General features: G+C 46.6%; 1 protein-coding gene across 4 annotated transcripts in view; it reads left to right on the top strand.

Moving 5' to 3' along the window:
* The window catches only part of LOC109874161 (disks large homolog 4), a 114,337-nt gene that overhangs the window by 89,285 nt on the left and 10,955 nt on the right, over positions 1-14,097 (top strand). For 3 of the 4 annotated variants that reach the window (XM_031809375.1, XM_031809378.1, XM_031809379.1), the window contains 8 exons: positions 2,798-2,851; positions 3,307-3,357; positions 3,529-3,653; positions 8,537-8,706; positions 9,014-9,150; positions 12,474-12,615; positions 12,689-12,824; positions 13,666-13,900. In XM_031809375.1, the coding sequence (XP_031665235.1) occupies positions 2,798-2,851; positions 3,307-3,357; positions 3,529-3,653; positions 8,537-8,706; positions 9,014-9,150; positions 12,474-12,615; positions 12,689-12,824; positions 13,666-13,900 (1,050 nt within the window). The remainder of the gene's footprint in view (positions 1-2,797; positions 2,852-3,306; positions 3,358-3,528; positions 3,654-8,536; positions 8,707-9,013; positions 9,151-12,473; positions 12,616-12,688; positions 12,825-13,665; positions 13,901-14,097) is intronic. The other variant, XM_031809377.1, reaches the window with a different exon arrangement.

Below are 14,097 nucleotides of genomic sequence, written 5' to 3'. Positions count from 1 at the left end.
TAAGAGCGGATTGATCCGGTGATGCTTCAGATGATGTAATAGACGTAGTGGAAAGGATTTCTACTCCCCTGTTGTTTTTGCTGTGATGTTCTATGCCATATAGCTAGAGCTTTAGGCCATCGGAATGAACATCCAGGTTACCATGGAGACAAGCTTTCCTCCGAGCCTCAGAGGCTCCAGTGGCTGATGCTACTTTATTCTGTAGCCATGGTAGCGGCGGTCAGTACAGGAGCGAGGGATGGAGTGGGCCAAACCTCCAGAGAATGAATACAAACTGTCTGTACAGCGAGAACATGTGACATTTCAGTAGATCGATTATGTGCTGTAATAGCAGCATGGAGAAAGAGGAATGTTTGGATAGAGTCCGAATTTAAGGGATGGAGATGGAATTATCGAGATATGCGATATATCTGGGACTCATTGGAACAGTGTGATTGTCTGTGTGTGGGGGTTGTGTGTGTGTGTCTGTGTATCTCTCTGTGGGCTGTCGGTTGTGTGAAGGACGGCAGGCTGGTTTCATGCTGCTGCTGCTGTTGTTTGCTGCTCTGTAAGCACTTTGGATGCACTCTGTCTCCCTCATGCTAATCAGGGAGGGACAAAATAACACTCAGGGAGAGAGATGGCAGAATATTCTCTAAGGAGTACAGCATGCTGCACCCCCTCTTCTGGCATCAGATGGGGAGATGCAACAGTCATTATTTTGGAGAGAGAAGCAGTGAGGGGAGAGAGCTGAAAGGGATGAAGGGAGTTCAAAAGAGAGAGACCGAGATATAGAGAGATGGAAGTAAAATCCCCACCAGACAGAGTGTAGTCTCTGTCACTGTACAGGACGAGCCTAAACCATCCTAATGCCAATAGGCCTGGCATGTCATTGACTTGTTGTCTTGTCAATTGTTATGTTGGTGTATGTGTCGAACTGCTTTGCTTTATCTTGGCCAGGTCGCAGTTGTAAATGAGAACTTGTTCTCAACTGGCCTACCTGGTTAAATAAAGGTGAAATAAAACATGTAAAATTACAAAATTAGCATCTCCCTGATTAATGACACCTAGTCTGCTGAAATAGATGTCCTGCCCATTGGTCTCAGCTTTCAGATGGGCTCTGGTCTGCTCTGCTCTGGTCTACTCTGGTCTGGTCTGCTCTGCTCTGGTCTGCTCTGGTCTGGTCTGCTCTGGTTTGGTCTGGTCTGCTCTGGTCTGCTCTGCTCTGGTCTGGTCTGCTCTGCACTTCTCACAGGTCATCAGTGACACACATGCATCCGGAGGCTTTGTAGAACTCGGAACGAGAGGAACCACACGGATTGCCTTGAAAGCTGGCATCTCTGTTAGATGTCGCCTCGATTTTGCCTTTCATGATGGTGTTATGAAATGACTACAAACCCTGAATGTATTCATAGAAGCATGTCACAGAATGTTGCCAATGTGACACTGACCCAGGGCTTTGCTAGATAACGTTGACTCATAGGAAAGAGATGTCAGGGCCTTGTGGCTGGGGCCTTGTTGCTGGGGTCTTGTGGCGGGGGCCTTGTGGCGGGAGCCTTGTGGCGGGGGCCTTGTGGCGGGGGTCTTGTGGCTGGGGTCTTGTTGCTGGGGCCTTGTGGCGGGGGCCTTGTGGCTGGGGTCTTGTTGCTGGGGTCTTGTGGCTGGGGCCTTGTGGCTGGGGTCTTGTGGCTGGGATCTTGTGGCTGGGGCTTTGTGGCTGGGGCCTTGTGGTGGGGCCTTGTGGCTGGGGCCTTGTGGCTGGGGCCTTGTGGCTGGGGCCTTGTGGCTGGGATTTTGTGGCTGGGATTTTGTGGCTGGGATTTTGTGGCTGGGGAATTGTGGCTGGGGTGTGGAGCAGTCAGTGTGTGTCAGGCAGGACATGTCACAGGGACTGTTTGTGGTGTTGTCATCATCATTGGGCTCTAAAATGGCCGTGGCTGTGACTGTAGGGCCTGCCTGCCTGCAGAGAGGCTCCACAGTCTGAGCAGGGCAGACTGACTCCATGCCTTCTTATCCTGAGGAATCACTCAAACACTATCCCACTGTACAGACAGAGGGTCGAGACAGAAAAATATTGTATATGCCACAAGGCCATGGCCCTAAATATTCTGTGTGTGTGTGTGTGTGTGTGCGTGCGCAGTGAGTGCGCGTGCAGTGAGTGCATGTGTGGGCTAACATTTTCTCTCCTCTCTCTCTCTCTCCCTTACCTTCACTCTCTCCCTTGCTCTCTCTCCTCTCTCTCTTCCTCTCTCTCTCTCTCTCTCTCTCTTCCTCTCTCTCTCCCTTACCTTCTCTCCCCCTCTCTCTCCCTTCTCTCTCTCGCCCTCTCCCCCCTCTCTCTCCCTCTTTCTCTCCCTCTCCCTCTTTCTCTCTTCCTCTCTCTCTCTCCTCTCTCTCTCCTCTCTCTCCCCCTTACCTTCTCTCTCTCGCTCTCTCCCTCTCTCCTCTCCCCTTACCTTCTCTCCTCTCCCTTACCTTCTCTCCCTCTCCCTTACCTTCTCTCCTCTCCCTTACCTTCTCTCCTCTCTCTCTCCCTTACCTTCTCTCCTCTCTCTCTCCCTTACCTTCTCTCCTCTCTCTCTGCCTTACCTTCCCTCCTCTCTCTCTCCCTTCTCTCTCACCCTCTCCCTCTTTCTCTCCCTCTTTCTCTCCCTCTTTCTCTCTCCCCCCTCTCTCTCCTCTCTCTCTCCCTTACCTTCTCTCTCTCGCTCTCTCCCTCTCTCTCTCCCCCTCGCCTTCTCCCTCTCTCTCGCCCTCTCCCTCTCTCTCGCCCTCTTTCTCTCCCTCTTTCTCTCCCTCTCTCTCTCCCTCTCCCCAGGGAAATTCTCCTCCAGTGATGGTGAACACTGACACACTTGACGGCTCCCCCTACGTAAGGATCATACTTCCACTGTACTGCGTTATTTACAGCAGAGCACTGGTTGATTGGTCATCATCCTTCACAATCCTCATCCCATATGTTAAATAATGCCACTTTAATAGTGTTTACATATCTTACAATACTCATATCACATGTACTCTATATACTGTATTTTATACCATCTACTACACCTTGCCGATGCCACTCGGCCATCGCTCATCCATATACTTATATATATTCTCATTCACTCCTTTAGATTTGTGTATATTAGGTAGTTGTTGGGGAATTGTTAGATGACTTGTTAGATATTACTGCATTGCCGGAACTAGAAGCACAAGCATTTTGCTACACTCTCGTTAACATCCGTTAAACATGTGTATGTGACCAATACAATTTGATTTGTTGTTCTCCTCATAGACTTTATAATCACTCACTGAAAGTGTGCTGGCACTGTGTCTTCCTCGCAGGTCAACGGGACAGAGGGGGAAATTGAGTATGAAGAGATTACACTGGAAAGAGTGAGTGTCTTTTCAACAGATTACTGGAATGGTGCCAACATGGTGTGAAAGCCTTAATATCATCATCCCACAACCAATCAGGGACAGCCACATTAAAATGTATGTCATCTAGTACAGTTTGGTCTGTAATAGTCACCAGGTTTGATAGTGTACATTATGGTGTGTGTTCAGGGTAACTCAGGCCTGGGCTTCAGTATAGCTGGGGGGACAGATAACCCTCATGTTGGTGATGACCCCAGCATCTTCATCACCAAGATCATCCCTGGAGGAGCTGCGGCCCAGGACGGACGGCTGAGGTACGCCACTAACTACTGTACCTAACGCAGCTAACATCCCCACCTCTTCACCCCCCCCCCAAGTTGTCAATCCCAACCTTGACTCTCAGTGGACATACATTCACACATCCATAGGCACACTTTTGTGTGTACACACGTGAATATTCACAGGCTCAAGCATACATACGCAAATGCACACAGACATAAACACAGACACAAAAAAAAACACAACTCAGAGGTACACCAGTGATGTAGGCTACTCATGTCAGAGCCAGCTGGGTCTACGACGGAGAAGTACCAACCCCCCCATACATCTCCTTCACAGACTGCATTCACTCAGTCAGCCAGACAGACACTTTTCCCCACTGAGCCCACCCATCACAGAGGAGCTGTCTAAATATAGGCCCCCCCCTCCCTTTGTTCCCTCCGCTTCACCCTACCCAGACCCTCAGTACTGTACCACACTCCACCATCCATCCCTGTGTCAGCCCTGGACTAGGGGCTGGTCCAGACTCCCACTCTCTCCCTCACAGGCCTGTCCATTACTGAAGGAATTGAACATGGCATTTAAAGAGCACATTTGGGATTGTAAAAGGTATCAGAGGAGATGAATATCACACGTCTACCACATTAGTCATGGCTGGCTGTGCTACCTCCATCCAAATCACACTTATCCTTACTCAGACATGTCATATTTCTCTCAATGTTATAGAACATTCTGTAGCTTTGAATGTAATAAAGGACAGTTTGAGAGTCACTAAAATGTGCTGAAATATGCCTCTAATATCAACATTTAGCAGTGTAAATTTAGTGTGTTCCTCGAATGACGCAAGATGGTATTTAAGAAGCAGTGTTTTCATGGTGGGTGATTATGCAAAGGCAGGTGTCAGAATGTAACTTTAGGAACAGGTGACGTAATGGACAAGGTCATAACAATGTCCGTTCCTGAATATTAATGAGCACCAAGGTTTTGAAAAATGTGAATCACATTATGGTGCTTGAAAAGCCTCTTCTATGTATCAACATACTCTGAGGACCTCAAAATGAGCTGACGCTGAGCCATAGGGCTGGTGGACTGACTGACTCACTGAGCCATAGGGCTGGTGGACTGACTGACTCACTGAGCCATAGGGCTGGTGGACTGACTGACTCACTGAGCCATAGGGCTGGTGGACTGACTGACTCACTGAGCCATAGGGCTGGTGGACTGACTGACTCACTGAGCCATAGGGCTGGTGGACTGACTGACTGGCTGGGCCATAGGGCTGGTGGACTGACTGAGCCATAGGGCTGGTGGAATGACTGACTGGCTGACTGACTGAGCCATAGGGCTGGTGGACTGACTGAGCCATAGGGCTGGTGGACTGACTGACTGGCTGACTGACTGAGCCATAGGGCTGGTGGACTGACTGACTGGCTGACTGACTGAGCCATAGGGCTGGTGGACTGACTGACTAGGCCATAGGGCTGGTGGACTGACTGAGCCATAGGGCTGGTGGACTGACTGGCTGACTGACTGAGCCATAGGGCTGGTGGACTGACTGGCTGACTGAAAGAGCCATAGGGCTGGTGGACTGACTGAGCCATAGGGCTGGTGGACTGACTGACTGACTCACTGAGCCATAGGGCTGGTGGACTGACTGACTGACTGAGCCATAGGGCTGGTGGACTCACTGACTGACTGAACCATAGGGCTGGTGGACTGGCTGACTCACTGACTGACTGACTGACTGATCCATAGGGCTGGTGGACTGGCTGACTGACAGCCATAGGGCTGGTGGACTGACTGAGCCATAGGGCTGGTGGACTGACTGACTGAGCCAAAGCGCCGGTGGACTGGCTGACTGACAGCCATAGGGCTGGTGGACTGACTGGCTGACTCACTGACTGACTGAGCTGTAGGGCTGGTGGACTGACTGACTCTCTACCTACCTTATGGACAAAAAAATGTAAAAAATAAACATGTTTTTTCAAGAGTCGGACACATAAATTCCCCACGTTTGAAATTTTGTTTCCACGTGTTTATTTTAAGCCACTTCCAGATACATACAGTGGGGCAAAAAAGTATTTAGTCAGCCACCAATTGTGCAGATTCTCCTACTTAAAAAGATGAGAGGCCTGTAATTTCCATCATAGGTACACTTCAACTATGACAGACAAAATGAGAAAAGAAATCCAGAAAATCACATTGTAGGATTTTTAATGAATTTATTTGCAAATTATGGTGGAAAATAAGTATTTGGTCAATAATAAAAGTTTATCTCAATACTTTGTTATATACCCTTTGTTGGCAATGACAGAGGTCAAACGTTTTCTGTAAGTCTTCACAAGGTCTTCACACACTGTTGCTGGTATTTTGGCCCATTCCTCCATGCAGATCTCCTCTAGAGCAGTGATGTTTTGGGGCTGTTGCTGGGCAACACAGACTTTCAACTCCCTCCAAAGATTTTCTATGGGGTTGAGATCTGGAGACTGGCTAGGCCACTCCAGGACCTTGAAATGCTTCTTACGAAGCCACTCCTTCATTGCCCGGGCAGTGTGTTTGGGATCATTGTCATGCTGAAAGACCCAGCCACGTTTCATCTTCAATGCCCTTGCTGATGGAAGGAGGTTTTCACTCAAAATCTCACGATACATGGCCCCATTCATTCTTTCCTTTACACGGATCAGTCGTCCTGGTCCCTTTGCAGAAAAACAGCCCCAAAGCATGATGTTTCCACCCCCATGCTTCACAGTATGTATGGAGTTCTTTGGATGCAACTCAGCATTCTTTGTCCTCCAAACACGACGAGTTGAGTTTTACCAAAAAGTTATATTTTGGTTTCATCTGACCATATGACAATCTTCTTCTGGATCATCCAAATGCTCTCTAGCAAACTTCAGATGGGCCTGGACATGTACTGGCTTAAGCAGGGGGACACGTCTGGCACTGCAGGATTTGAATCCCTGGCGGCGTAGTGTGTTACAAATGGTAGGCTTGGTTACTTTGGTCCCAGTTCTCTGCAGGTCATTCACTAGGTCCCCCCGTGTGGTTCTGGGATTTTTGCTCACCGTTCTTGTGAGCATTTTGACCCCATGGGGGAGATCTTGCGTGGAGCCCCAGATCGAGGGAGATTATCAGTGGTCTTGTATGTCTTCCATTTCCTAATAATTGCTCCCACAGTTAATTTCTTCAAACCAAGCTGCTTACCTATTGCAGATTCAGTCTTCCCAGCCTGGTGCAGGTCTACAATTTTGTTTCTGGTGTCCTTTGACAGCTCTGTGGTCTTGGCCATAGTGGAGTTTGGAGTGTGACTGTTTGAGGTTGTGGACAGGTGTCTTTTATACTGATTACAAGTTCAAACAGGTGCCATTAATACAGATAACAAGTGGAGGACAGAGGAGCCTCTTAAAGAAGAAGGTACAGGTCTGTGAGAGCCAGAAATCTTGCTTGTTTGTAGGTGACCAAATACTTATTTTCCACCATAATTTGCCAATAAATTCATAAAAAATCCTACAATGTGAAATCTGGAAAAAAAATCTCATTTTGTCTGTCTTAGTTGAAGTGTACCTATGATGAAAATTACAGGCCTCTCTCATCTTTTTAAGTAGGAGAATCTGCACAATTGGTGGCTGACTAAATACTTTTTTGCCCCACTGTATGTTCTACAATCCAGGAACTGACCCTGCTTAGCTTCAGACACAAACCAGCCGTGGGATGCAGGGTGCAATGTTGCTGGAAGGAATGTGCCAAAACTTGCAAGTAGAAAAAAGGCAGCAAAAGCAAAGGCCAGGGTCACATAACCAGGGTCACATAACCAGGGTCACATAACCAGGGTCACATAACCAGGGTCACATAACCAGGGTCACAACCAAAGACAGGGACAATTCAGGAAAGAGGGAGTTTATTTTAATTTTATTGTGTTATCATAAAGTTTTCACTGAAGAAACTGCAAATGGACACATTTTTTAAAATTTGTTCTCGCATTTCAAAATAATTTCCTTGCAATATTTTCTTCTGCTTTCAATGTCATTATTTTCTGTCTGGACGTACAGCAAGATTATGCCACCACTGGAACGTGATCCATTAACCTGCCCAATGTTTTTTATTTTGTCCAATGTTCCACCAATGTCTCGCAAAATAGTTCCATTTTCCTGCATTGGGGAAAGATGTGGTCACACTAATTCCACCGTTGGAAACATTGCTACTGAAACATGTTAACACCATCTTTTCACATGTGAGGAGAATAACATTATTTCAACCCCACATGTCAATCTGCAATTCTACATGTGAAAGTGAGATTTTCACAACCGCAAATCTGATTTTCACTTTCACATGTGGAATTTCAAGTTAATCTGTTAAAAACAATTGAATTTGCTGTTTTATATGTCAAACTTTCACGTGAAAATCTCACTTTCACATGTGAACGTTTTTCACGTGAGGTGAAAACATGTTATTCTCCTCACATGTGAAAATGTGGTGTTAACATACGAACTCTAAATGTAATACCTGTGAAAATATGGTTTCACTTGTGAAATGTAAGCTCAGCATGAGCATCACGTGAGAGAATGTGATTTCACATGTGAAACTGCAAATTTGACTTGTTTTTTGTAAGGGTCTGACTGATTGGCTGACTGACTCTGACTGCTCCTCTCTCTGGGTAGTTAGAGTGATAGAGTGAAGGCCAGCCCAGCTGCAGCAGGTCACGTGCCACAGGACAGGAGGATGGGGCCAAGAGAGTATTCTGTAACAGAGATGATGGTGCACAGGGTCATCTCAAACAGAGGAGAGAATAGGAGAGATGTCAGAGGAGGAGAGACATTGTTTTGGGGTATTATTCTGTGTGTCAGACTCGTCACTAACTATACACCTCTCTCTCGCTCTTTTCTCTCTCGCTCTCTCTCTCTCTCTCTCTCTCTCTCAGTGTGAATGACAGTATCCTGTTTGTAAATGATGTTGATGTGAGGGAGGTGACCCACAGTCTGGCTGTAGAAGCTCTGAAGGAGGCGGGGGCCATCGTCCGCCTCTACGTGCTGCGCAGGAAACCAGCCGCAGAGAAAGTTACAGAGATCAAACTCATCAAAGGGCCCAAAGGTACAGCTCGGTTTAGGTTTCTGTTTGTATGCTTACATATTTGTGTACCTGTCGGTTATTATTTACATTTACATTATCTTACATCTTTCTTCCTACCTCCGTCTCTCTCTCTCACATGCTCTCTCTCCTTCTCTTTCTCTCCCTCTCTCTTTCTCTGTTTCTCTCTTGCTCTCTCCTCTCTTTTTCTCTCCCTCCTTCTGTTTCTCTGTTTCTCTCTTACTCTCCCTCTCTCTCTCTTTCTCTGTCTCCCTCTCTCTCTCTGTTTCTGTCTCTCTCTCTCGCTCTCTCTGCCTTATCCTGTCCCTAGGTTTAGGTTTCAGCATCGCTGGAGGAGTGGGTAACCAGCACATTCCAGGAGACAACAGCATCTATGTCACTAAGATCATCGAGGGTGGAGCTGCTCACAAGGATCAGCGGCTGCAGATAGGGGATAAGATACTGGCGGTCAGTCCAGACAGACAGACAGACAGGACGTACAGTCAGTCAGTCAGTGTAGAGGAACACTTTGACATGCCAACACATTTAGTCTACTTCAGTAGCTTAGGTGCATTAAGAGCCTAGATAAATTACAGTTTTATTTTTCACAGCCTAAGATTACTTTCATTAATATGGTAATAGATGTGTGAGATGGGCGAGTTATTTAATTCACTTCAGCACTGCTGCTGCTGCTGCCTGCACTGTGTGTCATTACTGCCATCTCTTGGACCATGGAGCAATTGCAGCTGAGTGTGAGGTTAGACTCAATATGGACTCAATGCAGAAGCTACAAAATGTTGTAGGTGGCCCTGCCAAATGGAGCCTGGTCCACTGCTTCATGTCCTAACGAGCCATGACATCATACCAGTCATGTAGAATAGCTTCAAATCCTTCCCCAACGAGCCATGACATCATACCAGTCATGTAGAATAGCTTTAAATCCTTCTCAGTCATCTAGAATAGCTTCAAATCCTTCCAGTCATGTAGAATAGCTTTAAATCCTTCCCAGTCATGTAGAATAGCTTTGAATCCTTCCCAGTCATGTAGAATAGCTTTGAATCCTTCCCAGTCATGTAGAATAGCTTTGAATCCTTCCCAGTCATGTAGAATAGCTTTGAATCCTTCCCAGTCATGTAGAATAGCTTTGAATCCTTCCCAGTCATGTAGAATAGCTTTGAATCCTTCCCAGTCATGTAGAATAGCTTTGAATCCTTCCCAGTCATGTAGAATAGCTTTGAATCCTTCCCAGTCATGTAGAATAGCTTTGAATCCTTCCCAGTCATGTAGAATAGCTTTGAATCCTTCCCAGTCATGTAGAATAGCTTTGAATCCTTCCCAGTCATGTAGAATAGCTTTGAATCCTTCCCAGTCATGTAGAATAGCTTTGAATCCTTCCCAGTCATGTAGAATAGCTTTGAATCCTTCCCAGTCATGTAGAATAGCTTTGAATCCTTCCCAGTCATATAGAATAGCTTTGAATCCTTCCCAGTCATGTAGAATAGCTTTGAATCCTTCCCAGTCATGTAGAATAGCTTTGAATCCTTCCCAGTCATGTAGAATAGCTTTGAATCCTTCCCAGTCATGTAGAATAGCTTTGAATCCTTCCCAGTCATGTAGAATAGCTTTGAATCCTTCCCAGTCATGTAGAATAGCTTCGAATCCTTCCCAACGAGCCATGACATCATATCAGTCATATAGAGTAATTTAGAATATATTCCAAACCTCCTCAGAGAGAAGCATCACTTTGACATGTCAGTGACTGGGAAGCTTTATAAATGCCTGTCAGCACACCAGGAGCTATTTTACTGCATCTCTGATGTACAGGTTACAAACATCTCTGATGTACAGGTTACAAACATCTCTGATGTACAGGTTACAAACATCTCTGATGTACAGGTTACAAACATCTCTGTGTCTGTGTTTAGGTGAACAGTGTGTTTAGGTGAACAGTGTGTTTAGGTGAACAGTGTGTTTAGGTGAACAGTGTGTTTAGGTGAACAGTGTGTTTAGGTGAACAGTGTGTTTAGGTGAACAGTGTGTTTAGGTGAACAGTGTGTTTAGGTGAACAGTGTGTTTAGGTGAACAGTGTGTTTAGGTGAACAGTGTGTTTAGGTGAACAGTGTGTTTAGGTGAACAGTGTGTTTAGGTGAACAGTGTGTTTAGGTGAACAGTGTGTTCAGGTGAACAGTGTGTACAGTGTGTTTAGGTGAACAGTGTGTTCAGGTGAACAGTGTGTGTCTGTGTGTTCAGGTGAACAGTGTGTGTCTGTGTGAACAGTGTGTGTCTGTGTGAACAGTGTGTTCAGGTGAACAGTGTGTGTCTGTGGGTTCAGGTGAACAGTGTGTGTCTGTGGGTTCAGGTGAACAGTGTGTATCTGTGTGAACAGTATGTGTCTGTGTGTTCAGGTGAACAGTGTGTATCTGTGTGAACAGTATGTGTCTGTGTGAACAGTGTGTGTCTGTGTGAACAGTATGTGTCTGTGTGTTCAGGTGAACAGTGTGTGTCTGTGTGAACAGTGTGTGTCTGTGTGTTCAGGTGAACAGTGTGTGTCTGTGTGTTCAGGTGAACAGTGTGTGTCTGTGTGAACAGTGTGCGTCTGTGTTCAGGTGAACAGTATGTGTCTGTGTGTTCAGGTGAACAGTGTGTGTCTGTGTGAACAGTATGTGTCTGTGTGAACAGTGTGTGTCTGTGTGAACAGTGTGTGTCTGTGTGAACAGTGTGTGTCTGTGTGAACAGTGTGTCTGTGTGAACAGTGTGTGTCTGTGTGAACAGTGTGTGTCTGTGTGTTCAGGTGAACAGTGTGTGTCTGTGGGTTCAGGTGAACAGTGTGTGTCTGTGTGAACAGTGTGTGTCTGTGTGTTTGTGTGAACAGTGTGTGTCTGTGTGTTCAGGTGAACAGTGTGTGTCTGTGTGTTCAGGTGAACAGTGTGTGTCTGTGTGTTCAGGTGAACAGTGTGTGTCTGTGTGTTCAGGTGAACAGTGTGTGTCTGTGTGAACAGTATGTGTCTGTGTGTTCAGGTGAACAGTGTGTGTCTGTGGGTTCAGGTGAACAGTGTGTGTCTGGGTGAACAGTGTGTGTCTGTGTGTTCAGGTGAACTGTGTGTGTCTGTGTGTTCAGGTGAACTGTGTGTGTCTGTGTGTTCAGGTGAACAGTGTGTGTCTGTGTGTTCAGGTGAACAGTGTGTGTCTGTGTGTTCAGGTGAACAGTATGTGTCTGTGTGTTCAGGTGAACAGTGTGTGTCTGTGTGTCAGTGTGTTCAGGTGAACAGTGTGTGTCTGTGTGAACAGTATGTGTCTGTGTGTTCAGGTGAACTGTGTGTGTCTGTGTGTTCAGGTGAACAGTGTGTGTCTGTGTGTTCAGGTGAACAGTGTGTGTCTGTGTGAACAGTGTGTGTCTGTGTGTTCAGGTGAACAGTGTGTGTCTGTGTGTTCAGGTGAACAGTGTGTGTCTGTGGGTTCAGGTGAACAGTGTGTGTCTGTGTGAACAGTATGTGTCTGTGGGTTCAGGTGAACAGTGTGTGTCTGTGGGTTCAGGTGAACAGTGTGTGTCTGTGGGTTCAGGTGAACAGTGTGTGTCTGTGGGTTCAGGTGAACAGTGTGTGTCTGTGGGTTCAGGTGAACAGTGTGTGTCTGTGGGTTCAGGTGAACAGTGTGTGTCTGTGTGAACAGTGTGTGTCTGTGTGAACAGTGTGTGTCTGTGTGAACAGTGTGTGTTCAGGTGAACAGTGTGTGTCTGTGGGTTCAGGTGAACAGTGTGTGTCTGTGTGAACAGTGTGTGTCTGTGTGTTCAGGTGAACAGTGTGTGTCTGGAGGACGTAATGCACGAGGATGCAGTGGGAGCCCTGAAGAACACAGCCGAGGTGGTTTACCTCAGGGTTGCCAAGCCTAACAACCTCTACCTGAACTCCTACAACCCGCCAGACCTTACCAGCAGTAAGTGAAAGTGTGTGTGTGTGTGTGTGTGTGTGCGCGCTCAGCTCTAATGGTCCATGTCTTCTTTCTCCAGCATACTCCCCTCACATGGACACAGATCTTGGCCCCACCTACCTTGGATCAGATTACCCACAAGCTCTCACTCCCACCTCGCCCAGTCGCTTCTCTCCGGTGTTGCACAGCTTGATGGGGGATGAAGACCTTCCCAGGTGAGGAACGCTTTCTGGGCTCACTCATATACCAAATCAAGCCATGCCCTTTCTGAAAGGAATCTCATGTGGATCGTAAATGATTGGCTTGGTGTGAAATTGTTAAAGGAATTCTAAATTCCTCTGTATTGTTTCCCAATCAGAATTAAATACTCTGTCAATGCATTCTAAGGGATTGTAAGACCCAATATTTTTATAATAATGGACAGAGCCCCGGTCAACGTTTAATTCAAGAGAGTACTGGTATATACACATTTTTCCACAGGTTATAAACTGAAAATGACGTCAGCGTTTTCTAAATGATCTATCTCTTCATGACACCGGTAGAGAGGCCCTATAGTTCTCGAGCCTTCCCTCCTCGCCTGTAGCCAAGGTCAATTCATCACTGTAGATAGCATTCTAGACAGTCTAGAGATAGTCCGTCCCTGCCAACTGGAGATAGTTCATTCATTTGTACCAAGGCACTGTTCTAAACTCCTGACTATATTATATACAATTGGAAAAGGGAGCAAGAGAGCAAATTCATACATGTACAGTACATAACAGCATTTGGACTAGTCAGTCCTGATTGAAATGTATACATAATTAGTCATCATTGATAAACATTCCCTTAACAGAAATTGAAAAGCTCCTGGTGGGGGTGGATTTGGTTGACATAGACCTGACCCATAGACCTGACCCATAGACCTGACCCATAGACCTGACCCAGAGCTAACCAAGTATTATTCCATTTTCTCTCTCTGCATCCCTCCTTCTCGTGGCCCAAAATGTGGTGTCCCCATTTCACTACACATCTCTCTACCCTTCTCCCCACCCCCACATTATCGCTCCCTCTTTTTAGTCTCCTCCTTCCCCTCCATTTCTCCTCGTCTCTCCCTGACCCCCCGTCCCTCTCCCTCTTCCCTGCTCTCTCTGTCAGGGAGCCTAGGAGAGTGCTGATCCACCGGGGTTCTACAGGCCTGGGTTTTAACATCGTGGGAGGAGAGGATGGAGAGGGAATCTTTATCTCCTTCATCCTGGCAGGGGGGCCTGCCGACCTCAGCGGAGAGCTGCGCAAGGGCGACCAGATCCTCAGCGTAAGGACACTCACGCAAACACACACACACAAATGTATTCATATTCTGAACACACACACACATACTCACGTGTATAGTCACACACCCACACATGCACAGAATTATATACACACACTATCATTTTCTCTCACACACACGCACACAGCTTCATATACGCACACAGCTTCATACACACACACAGCTTCATACACACACAC

Source organism: Oncorhynchus kisutch, linkage group LG29 (assembly GCF_002021735.2).
Source record: "Oncorhynchus kisutch isolate 150728-3 linkage group LG29, Okis_V2, whole genome shotgun sequence".
In the NCBI taxonomy this organism is placed as follows: domain Eukaryota; kingdom Metazoa; phylum Chordata; class Actinopteri; order Salmoniformes; family Salmonidae; genus Oncorhynchus; species Oncorhynchus kisutch.
Note: the sequence above shows the minus strand (reverse complement) of the source record. Positions and strands in the feature narration are given on the sequence as shown.